The sequence below is a fragment of the Chiloscyllium plagiosum genome, unplaced genomic scaffold (assembly GCF_037043375.1).
Source record: "Chiloscyllium plagiosum isolate Xiang-an unplaced genomic scaffold, Cpla_swu_hap1 HiC_scaffold_19, whole genome shotgun sequence".
NCBI classification, from domain to species: domain Eukaryota; kingdom Metazoa; phylum Chordata; class Chondrichthyes; order Orectolobiformes; family Hemiscylliidae; genus Chiloscyllium; species Chiloscyllium plagiosum.
In genome coordinates, this window is record NW_028270157.1 from 17,519,793 (window position 1) to 17,531,887 (window position 12,095).

General features: G+C 40.8%; 1 protein-coding gene across 13 annotated transcripts in view; it reads left to right on the plus strand.

Annotated features, from left to right (window-relative positions):
- Window positions 1-12,095, plus strand: part of cep290 (centrosomal protein 290) — a 155,660-nt gene that overhangs the window by 89,816 nt on the left and 53,749 nt on the right. For all 13 annotated transcript variants that reach the window (XR_015760383.1, XM_087997062.1, XM_087997057.1 and 10 more), the window contains 3 exons: window positions 5,767-5,966; window positions 10,156-10,369; window positions 11,294-11,431. Coding sequence is in view for 12 of the 13 variants with exons in the window: in XM_087997062.1 (XP_087853188.1) it covers window positions 5,767-5,966; window positions 10,156-10,369; window positions 11,294-11,431 (552 nt within the window). In the remaining variant the exon portion in view is untranslated. The remainder of the gene's footprint in view (window positions 1-5,766; window positions 5,967-10,155; window positions 10,370-11,293; window positions 11,432-12,095) is intronic.

Genomic DNA, 12,095 nt, shown 5'->3' on the forward strand with positions numbered 1-12,095 from the left:
GACCTCTATAAACAGGATGGTCTACACCTGAACCTGAGGGGCACCAGTATCCTTGGGGGGAGGTTTGCTAGTGCTCTTGGGGGGGGTTTAAACTAACTCTGCAGGGGCATGGGAACCCAGATTGTAGCTTCAGGGTGCAGGGCCTGGAGTGTAGGGAGGTTAGGAACATGGCATCAATTTCAAAGGAGGGCTTGTTTCAAAGCCAGCTCAGTTTGGGCTGAGGTTAGGAATAGGAAAGGTGAGGTCACCCTGTTAGGAGTCTTTTACAGGCCTCCTAATAGTCCTAGAATCATTGAAGAAAGGATAGGGAAGGTGATTCAGGAGATGAGTGACAGTAATAGGGTGGTTGTTATGGGGGACTTTAACTTTCCTGATATTGATTGGGAAAGCTATAGCTCAAGTTCGTTAGATGGGTCAGTGTTTGTTCAATGTGTGCAGGAGGGTTTCCTGACACACTATGTAGACAGGCCAACAAGAGGTGAGGCCATACTGGATTTGGTTCTGGGTAACGAACCAGGCCAGGTGTTAGAATTAGAGGTAGGTGAGCACTTTGGGGATAGTGACCATAATTCGGTGATTTTTACTCTCGTGATGGAGAGGGATAAGTGTGTACTACAGGGCAAGAGTTATAGCTGGGGTCAGGGAAATTATGATGAGGTGAGGCATGACTTAGGATGTGTGGCTTGGAAAAGTAGACTCCAAGGCAAGAGTGTAAATGATATGTGGAGCTTGTTCAAGGAGCAACTATTGAGTGTCCTTGATAATTATGTACCTGTCAGGCAGGGAGGAAAGGGTCATGCGAGGGAGCCGTGGTTTAATAAGGAATTGGAATCCCTTGTTAAATGGAAGAGGGCGGCCTATCTCAAGATGAGACGTGAAGGTTCAATTGGGGCGATTGAGAGTTATAGGGTAGCCAGGAAGGACCTGAAGAGAGAGCTAAGAGCAGCAAGGAGGGGACATGAAAGGTCCTTAGTCGGTAGGATTAGGGAAAACCCTAAGGCTTTCTATAGGTATGTTAGGAATAAAAGAATGACTAGGGTAGGAATAGGTCCAGTCAAGGATAGTAGTGGGAAGTTGCGTGTGGAGGCTGAAGAGATTGGGGAGACACTGAATGAATACTTTTCTTCAGTATTTACTCAGGAACAGGGCATTGTCGTCGATGTGAATACTGAGTCACAAATAAGTAGAATGGATGGCTTTGAGGTATGTAGAGAAGAGGTGTTGGAAATCCTGGAAAAGGTGAAAATAGATAAGTCCCCTGGGCCTGATGGCATTTATCCTAGGATTCTCTGGGAAGCAAGGGAGGAGATTGCAGAGCCATTGGCCTTGATTTTTATGTCCTCTTTGTCTACAGGAGTAGTGCCAGAAGACTGGAGGATAGCAAATGTGGTTCCCTTGTTCAAAAAGGGGAGTAGGGATAACCCTAGTAACTATAGGCCGGTGAGTCTCACTTCTGTTGTGGGCAAAGTCTTAGAGAGAATTGTAAGGGATAGGATTTATGCACATCTGGATAGGAATAATGTGATCAAGGATAGTCAGCATGGTTTTGTGAAGGGCAGGTCGTGCCTCACAAACCTTATTGAATTCTTTGAAAAGGTGACGAAGGAGGTTGATGAGGGGAAAGCGGTAGATGTGGTATATATGGATTTTAGTAAGGCGTTTGATAAGGTTCCCCATGGTAGGCTACTGCAGAAAATACGGAGATATGGCATTGAGGGTGAGTTGGAGGTTTGGATTAGGAATTGGCTGGATGGAAGAAGAGGGTAGTAGTTGATGGCAAAGTTTCTTCATGGAGTGCCGTCACTAGCGGTGTTCCGCAAGGATCTGTTTTGGGACCATTGCTGTTTGTCATTTTTATAAATGACCTGGAAGAGGGGTTAGAAGGTTGGGTGAGCAAGTTTGCGGATGATACGAAAGTCGGAGGAGTTGTTGACAGTGAGGAAGGATGTGGCAGGTTACAGCAGGATATAGAGAAGCTGCAGAGCTGGGCAGAAAGGTGGCAAATGGAATTCAATGTAGCTAAGTGTGAGGTGATTCACTTTGGGAAGAATAACAAAAAGATGGGGTACTGGGCTAATGGTCGGATACTTGGTAGTGTGGATGAGCAGAGGGATCTTGGTGTCCATGTACACAGATCTCTGAAAGTTGCCACCCAGGTAAATAGTGCGGTGAGGAAGGCATATGGCGTACTGGCTTTTATTGGTAGAGGAATTGAGTTCCGGAGTCCTGAGGTCATGATGCAGTTGTATAAGACTCTGGTGCGGCCGCATCTGGAATATTGTGTGCAGTTTTGGTCGCCATATTATAGGAAGGATGTGGAGGCACTGGAACGGGTGCAGAGGAGGTTTACCAGGATGTTGCCTGGTATGGAAGGAAGATTGTATGAGGAAAGACTGAGACACTTGGGGCTGTTTTCATTAGAGAAAAGAAGGTTTAGGGGTGACTTGATTGAGGTGTACAAGATGATTAGGGGGTTAGATAGGGTTGACAGTGTGAACCTTTTCCCGCGTATGGAGTCGGGTATTACAAGGGGGCATAGCTTTAAATTAAGGGGGGGTAGATATAGGACTGAAGTTAGGGGTAGGTTCTTCACTCAGCGAGTCGTAAGTTCATGGAATGCCCTGCCAGTAGCAGTGGTGGACTCTCCCTCTTTATGGGCATTTAAGCGGGCATTGGATAGGTATATGGAGGATAGTGGGTTAATATAAGTTAGGTGGGCTTGGATCGGCGCAACATCGAGGGCCAAAGGGCCTGTACTGCGCTGTATTCTTCTATGTTCTATGTAATACCAGTGATAGTGAGTCATGTCTTTTAGTGCCTAGTTGGTGTTCATATATCCTGGTGGAAAGTTGTCTGCCTGTTATTCCGATGTAGTGTTTTTTACAGTCTTTGCATTGTATTTTGCAAATGACAGTCATTTTGCTGATTGTTTCTATTAGATTCTTTATGTTCATGAGTCACTGTTTAATTGTGTTGGTTAGTTTCTGGGCTACCATGATGCCAAAGGGTCTAAGTAGTCTGGAAATCAATTCAGAGATGCCTTTGATGTAAGGTAATGTGGTGAGAGTTTCTGGGCGCGTTGTTTCTGTTGTTTGGGTTTGTTGCTGATGAATCGGAGAACTATTTATTGGGTACTCGTTCTTCTTAAATGCGCTGTATAGGTATTTTTCTTCTGCTGTTCATAGTTCTTGGGTGCTGCAGTGTGTCGTGGCTCATTGAAATAATGTCGTGATGGAGCTCTGTTTGTGGGTGTTGGGATGATTGCTTCTGCAGTTAAGTATTTGGTCTGTGTGTATTGTTTTTCTATAGACGCTGATTTGAAGTTGTCCATTAACTGTTCGTTCTACTGTCACTTCTAGGAATGTGAGTCTGTTGTCATTCTCCTCCTCATCTGAATTTTATGCCAGTCAGGATATTGTTGATGGAGTTGTAGGTTACCTCTAATTGTTTCGTTTTGTAATGACAAAGGTGACATCCACGTAGCGGACCCAGAGTTTGTGTTGGATAGTTGGGAGGGCTGCTTGTTCCTGTCTCTGCATTACTGCTTCTGCTAGGAACCCTGTTATTGGCGATCCCATTGGTGTTCTGTTAATTTGTTTGTAGGCCTTGTTATTGGATGTGAAGTGGGTGGTGAGGCACAGGTCCACTAGCTTGAGGATGTTGTCTTTACTGATGAAGTTGGCACTGTCTGGTGTTTGTGTCTTCAGGTAAAAACAAGGACTGCAGATGCTGGAAACCTCTTCTAGTAGTGCAGTCACTGTTTCTTTAGCCAGGTTGATATTAATTGATGTGAACAGGGCTGTAACATCAAAGTAGACTATTATTTTATCCTTTTCTATGTTGGTGTCTTTGGTGTCAGGAATTCTTGGGTGGAGTGAATGGAATAGCTGGAGTCTTCTCCTGGGTGTTTTAGTTTTCGGTGGAGTTCCTTGGCTAGTCTGTATGTTGGTGTTCCAGGTAGTGAGACTGTGTGTCTGAGGAGGGGGCTCCTGGTTTGAGTACTTTGGGTAATCTGTAGAAGCATGCTGTGTTGGATCCATCCAGTTTCATTTTTTGGAAGTCTATCTTTTTTATTTCTCCTGATTTCTGAAGCTTTTTCATTAAGGATGTGATTCACTTTTATAGTTAACCACTTATTGTTAAGTGTTGGTATATGCAGGCAGTGAATTCTCTTTTCCAAGGTTATCTGTTTTGTTTAGAATGATGGTCATGTACCCTTTGACTGCAAGGTAGGATTACAATGATTTTGTATTTTTTGAGTCTTTCTAGGGCTTTCTTATGTTATTGAGTGTGTTTCCTTCATTTTTCCTGCTTAATGTTGGTGCACTTTGCACCAGGATACATGGACACCAACTAGCCACCAAAAGACATGACCCACTCTCACTGGTATCTTTGCATACAGATGAAGAAGGACACCACTTTGATTGGACAATCCATCGATCCTAGGACAAGCTAAACAGAGACGTGCATGAGAATTCCTCGAGGCCTGGCATTCCAACCAGAACTCCATCAATAAACACATCGATTTGGATCCCATCCAGCACCCTCTGAGAAAAAGAACAGGAAATGATATTGCCCACCTTAAGAAACCAAGACCCATAAACAGAAAGCAGGACACAACACCAGTGCTTCACTGGAGGCTCGCTGATGATGTTACCTAATATGGTGACAAAACATCTGAAAATGAACCCTCCAGCTCAGCGAGCAAACTTACATTTTGAATCTCAACCTGAGCTACAAATCTTCTCAAAAATCACCAGAATTATTAAATGTTTATGTAATATTTTAATCTCATCATGTGCAATTTTCTAATTTAGTCACAGAATTGTCACAGCCCAGCCAAATTGATACCATTTGGTCCATCTTATGTGCATCAGTTGATGATTTAGTACCATACTCCTTCTCCCCATAACCTTATACAGTGCATCTTCTCAAACAACCAGCTAATTCCACTTCCTGTCAAGAAAGTCTTTATCCTTTAAATGTCAACCTAATTTAATTTAAATATAATTAAATTCTGAAGGCTTATGTTGCAGGATGTAGCGCAAAGACCAGATCCTGCAAATCTAATAATACAATAAAGCCTGCTATTGTCGACAAAGAAAATGTTGTTTATTTAAAAATGTGCAGATGCTGCAAATCTGAAACAAGAACTGAAATGATACATAGAAACATAGAAAAAATACAGCGCAGTACAGGTCCTTTGGCCCTCGATGTTGCGCCGATGCAAGCCCACCTAACCTACACTAGCCCACTATCATCCATATGCCTATCCAATGCCCGTTTAAATGCCCATAAAGAGGGAGAGTCCTCCACTGCTACTGACAGGGCATTCCATGAACTCACGACTCGCTGAGTAAAGAATCTACCCCTAACATCTGTCCTATACCTACCACCCCTTAATTTAAAGCTATGCCCCGTCATAATAGCTGACTCCATACGTGGAAAAAGGTTCTCATGGTCAACCCTATCTAAACCCCTAATCATCTTGTACACCTCTATCAAGTCACCCCTAAACCTTCTTTTCTCCAATGAAAACAGCCTCAAGTGCCTCAGCTTTTCCTCATACGATCTTCCTACCATACCAGGCAACATCCTGGTAAACCTCCTCTGCACTCGTTACAGTGCCTCCACATCCTTCCTATAGTATGGCGATCTGACAGTCATTCAGCATCCGCAGACAGAAAAGAGTAATTAGGTAACAGAAAGAAGAGAATGTAGGCAGTACAGTAACAAAACAATAAATTATTTGTGTTGTTCTAACAGGAGCTGATGAAGAAACCATCCCTTCCAGTTCCAACATCCAAGCATTTGGCACGCCTGGCAGAGTTGGAACAAACCGTGGCAGAGCAGGACAGCTCACTGTCAGCACTTGTGGACAAACTGAAGAGAGCAACCATGGAACTAGAGAAACAGAAAGATATTAATCAGCTGAAAGTGAAAGAGCACAACGCAGAGAAAGTAAAGTGAGCTCTGTATTATCATTTCTGGCATTGTGTAATTTGCTTATATGTTTTAACCCAGTTTAATTGCTTTTAAAGTAATTTTAAATGTCATATAATGTTTGAACCAAATCAAAATTTGGTGGTTGTTATTGTACCCTTAACAATGTGGGAGTAGCACTTAGATGCCGGGATCATATATTTAGTTATGGGAGACAGAAATACTGAATTTAGCAGCTTGGAATAGAGTTAGCCATTCAAAGAAACATGCAAATATTCCATTGTGACATTGCAAACAGAGCAACAAGACCTGTCATTAGATTCCTGAAGAAGGGCTTATGCCCGAAACGTCGATTCTCCTGTTCCTTGGATGCTGCCTGACCTGCTGCCCTTTTCCAGCAACACATTTTCAGCTGTCATTAGTCAATTCTTCCAGTTAACACCACCATAAAGAACATAAGACCAAGAAGCAAGAGAAGAGCCACTCAGTATAATCCTGCCTGATCTCCTCTCAGCCTCAACTCCATTTTCTATCTATTCCATCAACCTTTCACTATTAATGCTTAAAAATCCATCCATCTCCATCTTCCGTTTACTCAATGTTTCAGCAGCACAGCATTTTGGAGTATTGATTCGTTGAATTCTTGTCCCTTTGAGAGAAGTAATTTTTCCTTATCCCTGCTTAAAATCTCCTACACCTTAACTTAAAATTGTGACCTCTGATTCGGGGTTACCCAACATGAGGAACTCTCCTTTCTGCATCTACTTTGTCATTTCCTTTAGCATCTTATTTACTTCAACTTGGATCTCCTCACAATCTTCTCAACTCCAGAGAGTATAGGCCTAAACTGTTCAGTCTTTTTCATATGACAACGCTTTCATTTCTGGAATTAATCTAGTGAATCTCTTCTAAACTGCCTACAATACAACTACATCCCTCTTCAAGTAGGGAAAATTTTACACAGTACCCTAGGTGTGGTCTCCTTTTATGATCTATTCCTTTTACAATAAATGCCAAAATTCCATTTGCTTTCCTTGTTACATACTGTACCTGTATACTAGTTTTTTGCGATTAGGACATGACACCGAGATCCTTCTGCACTGAAAAACTCTGAAGTTTTTCTTTGATAAGATAATAAATTGCCTTTCTATTCTTCCGATTAAGATAGATAACCTTACACTTATCCATGTTAAACTTCATCTGCCAAATTTTGGCTCATTAACCCAAACCTATCCATGTTCATTTGTAAATTTCTTATTTATTCATTGCAGTTTGCTTTCCCACATATTATAGTATCGTCTGTAAGTTTGGCTGTAATACTTTTTATCCATGCATCCAAGTCATGAATGTATTGAAAATAGTTGAGGCCTGAGGACTGAAGCCCTGTGGCGCTCCATCAGTTACAACCAGAAAAAGACTCATTCATCCCAACTCCCTGCTTTCTGTAAAGCAATCCTCTATCCAAACTAATAAATTACCTTTAACCGCGTGTGATCGACTCTTATGTATTAACCTTTTGTGTGGCACCTGATAAAATGCTTCTAGAAGTCCAGATATACTACATTTACAGGATCCCCATTATCCACCTTGCTTGTCACATCTTCAAAGAACTCTAACAAATAATCAAACATGATTCACCGTTCATAAAACCATGCTGACTCTGATGGATTATATTTGACTTTCAAAATGTCTTGTTATGACTTCCTTAGTAATGGATTCTAAAAATTTCCCAAAACTCCACGTTAAACTAACTACTCTGTAGTATCCTATGTTTTGCTTCCCTCCTTTTTTGAATGAGGATGTTATATTTGTATTTTTCCAATCCACTGAAACCTTTTCCAAATGCAGGGAAATTTGGAATATTAGAACCAGTGGATCCACATTCTTTGCCATTTCCTGTAAGACTCTAGAATGTAGGCCATCAGGCCCTGAGGACTTGATGCCCTTAGTCCCAATAGTTTGTTCATTAGTTTTTCCCTACTGATGATGATTTTTAGTAAGTTCCCCCTTTCTATAACCTCTGCGTTATATACTACTATTGGAATGGTATTAGTGATCTCCACTGTGAAAACTGAATCAAATATATAGATTTTGTAACTCTACCATTTCTGTGTTCTCCACAATTAACTCTGCAGCCTCATCCTCTAAGGGTCCAGCAATCACTTTAGCTGCTGTCTTCTTTTGTATGTACTTACAGAAGCTTTTGCTATTAATTTTTGTATTTTTTTTGGTTTTCTTTCATCATTTACCTTTTCTCTTTTTAAAATTTTTTTTCATAACTCTTTGATCATCTTTAAAAGTTTCCCAATCTATCTGCGTACCATTTACCTTTGTAATATGGTATGCCTCAGTTTTTGCATTTAAATTATCTTTAACATCCTTGCTTAGCCATGGATGTTTGTCCCCACTTTACAACGTTTCTTCCTCTCTGTAATATATTTTAGTTGGGACCCGGGTTCAATTCCAGCTTTGGTGACTGTTTACATGAAATTTGCATGTTCTCCCCAGGTTTTGCCCCAAAGTCCAAAGATGTGCGGATTAGGTGGATTGGCTGTGCTAAATTGCACCATAGTATGTAGGCTAGTTGGCTTAATGATGGTAAATATGGAGTAATGGAATTATGATGGGATATTCTTTGAAGGATTTGTGTAGATTCTGTGGGCTTAATGGCCTCTATCTGCACTGTATTTATTCTATGTTTGAGTATCTCTTTAAATATCTGCCAATGATCATCAACTCTCCAATCTTTTAGTCTTCCTGCCCAGTCCACCGGGGCTTAATCTGTCTTCATGCCAATGTAATTACCTTTGTTTAATACCAGAACACCAGTTTGGTCAGTTTCTTGCTGTCCAACTGAATTTTAAATTCTAGCATGCTATGATCACGTTTCTATGGAGGATCCTTTCCTATGAGATTACTAACTAATCCCAGCTTCTTACACAATATCAAATCCAGGATAACCTGCTCCCTGGTTGTTTGCACAGAATTTTGCTCCAAGAAACAATCTCTCATACATTCACAAAACCTTCCCTCAAGGCGACCCTTATCAGTTCAATTAATCCAGTTTATATGAATATTCAAATCACCAAAAATTACTGCTGTATCTTTTGTACAAGCTCCCAGTATTTCCTAGTTTATACCCTACCATATTGCAGGGTACTGCTGAGGATCTATCGATTACTCCCATCAGGGTCTTCTTTTCCTTGCTATTTCTTATTTCTACGCAGACTGATTCTATGTCTTGATCTCCACTGCTGATATCATTTCTCACTACACCTTTGATCTGATTAAAGATACTCCACCTCCTTTCCTTCCTGCCTATCCTTCAGAAACAGAGTACCCTTGGATATTCAATCTCCAAACCTGATCTCCCTGCAACCAGATTAAGAACTGATTCATTTCACTCCCCATTTGCCAAACATTATTGGTTCTGACTTTAAACGTAGTGACTGTAATTAAAAAATAACACATTGTACAGTGCTCAATCTGGAGAATGTGAAATATGTGCATTTTAATTTGTGCCGCAGAAGTTTCTCAGATTTGGGTCACGTTCTCACACCAATCTAAAGGTGTAAACTTAATCAGTCCCCAATTCCTCGGGAAAAACGAGTGTAAGGTAGAATAGCAAAATGATCACGTGGTATAGACTGACAAATCGTTAACAGTAATGACACAAGGAAATTCAAACCTAGGGGCTATGAATGTAGGAAGTTCTTCTATAACCTGATGGTTGGGTTCTTGTGCAACCCCACACTGTATAAAAATCGTGCAATAAAAGTGGCTCTTAAAATGTTGGCGATGCAAACACATTATAGCCAACACATGTTTTAAATGTTTACACTTTAGAAACAGCGCCCCCCTGTTCGTCAATTGTGTTACAGCCAGTTCACGTTGATGGAATGCACATTATAGCAGAATGTCCTGTATAAATACTCCCTAGTAAGTCCAAAAGGGTCATCAGGAGAATTCATTACTTAGAGTGTATTTAGAATTTGAAACCTGTAACCACTTAGGATTGATACACTTAAGCAGAAGCTAGATAAACATCTTGGGGAGAAAGGAATATCAACAGGATGAGCTAAATTAGGGTGGAAGAACGCTCTTGTTGAGTGCCAGCGCCAGCACAAACCAGCTGGACCGATTGCCTGTGCTATAAATACAATGGATTTCTCCATTGGAGCATTAAACATTCTGTCAACCTTTTATTTCAAGTCTGGAAGAGAAGCATGCAACTGAGGTAAAGAAGCTATGCAATGAACTAGATGACCTGAGGTGCACACAGCTGCAGATGGAGAAGGAGGTGCAGTACTTGCAATCTGAGCTAGAGGCTCAGAAACAAGCAAATACAAGGGCACCTACCACCACCATGAAGAACTTAGTGGACAGGTTAAAAGGTCAACTGGCTTTGAAAGAGAAGCAGCAAAAGGTAATAATGAAAAATGAATAAAAAGAAAAGCAAAAATGCATATCAACAAAGAGTTGGCCTGGATATTGAATCCTTATTGTCTGTTACTGTAGTGTTTTACACTGTACTTCATAGCAGTTTCCACTCACTTGGAAGTAATCTTTTAACGTAACTTAATTTTAATGTAATTTAACTTTTTATTTTTTAATTTTAACTCTTTTTGAATTAATATAACTCAATATTAATATAACTTTAATATTAAAATAAAATATTAAAAGTGATAACTATTTTTCCGATTACACCGTTCTATAGATTTCAGGCACAGTCAGCTGTTCAGATGGTTAACATTTGGAGGCATTACTCTTTGTTGTAAACTGAAGCTTTTTCTCTGACGAAAACCAGCAAATGTTGGCGATCACAACGGGCCAGGCAGCATCCGTGGAGAGAGCAAGCTAACGTTTCGAGTCTAAATGACTCTTCATCAGAGCTGACGTGAAGTTTATGCTATAGTTAGGGGGTTGGTGGGTGTAGAGCGCTGGGGGAGAAAAGATGTTGTTAGTTCAGATTAAATGATTGGTATGTGAGAATGGCAGAACAATGATGTGTCTAACTGCCAGACCTGAAAGAACAGACAGTCCCACTGGAGTGGGGGGAAGGGAGAGTGGACACGGTGACAGAAAATGTTAGAAATAAAGCCAAAAGGAAAGGAAGAAATAGGAATTGATTCACAATTTGAAGGTTTTGGACTCAATGTTAAATCCACAAGGCTGTAAAGTGCCCAGTCTGAAAATGAGATGCTGTTCCTCCAGTTTGTGCTGTGGTTCACTGGGCCATGCAGCATGCCGAGGACAGACAAGTGGGCAGGCGAGCAGGAGCTGTGTTAAAATGACCAGCTACAGGAAGATCAGGTTCATGCTATTCTGATTCCTATTCTATGACTTATAGGCTCTGAGTAAAGCACTGTTGGACCTTCGAGCTGAGATGACATCCCATGCGGAACAGCAGATTATAAACCAAGCTGCACAAAAGGAGGGACATCTCAATGTGCAGCAAATTGTTGATAAGCAAACTAAAGAACTGAGGGTGAGTCTTTAAAAATGCAGCCTATGATTATCATTCATCCTGATGAGCTGTTTTACCAATCTCCTTTTGATTGTTTTTCATTCTGTAACAAATGAGTCCTGTTTAAACCCACCAGTTTTTTTGTTTGTTGCGTATTTACTGAGGAATGTGTATTTTTCTTCTCTATTTTTAATAGAGGCTTTCCAGCAAGGAAAGCCAGCGGCTTGAACAACTGAATAAGCGGGCCTCAGTGCATTCTGACACAGATTTCCTGTGTTGGATTAACTAAAATTTAGGACCAGTACTAATGCCTGATCAGTTGTTCATATTGTTGGATATCTCATACCCAGGTAGCGGGAAGGGACAAAGAGCGGGAGAGACAAAGAGGGAGATGCTGGAACTTTGGGTGTGGATCCTGCACCAGAGCTATGTGCTGCTAGTACTCCTGATTTTGTCTTCTATTTAGTTTCTGGGCTTTGAGAACTGTCTCACTTTTACTAGCTGACCCTGCTTCCTTTTAAATCCAATGACAAAACTTAAAATGAGTATTTAAAATAATCTAAAAGGATTTGTCCGGTACAATATGAAAGTCACAAAATTGTGATACTGGTTAACAAGATCATTTAAAGTAAATGCAAACAACCTAGTGGTTCATTTCCAGAGTAATAGAATTGAAAATTGCCAT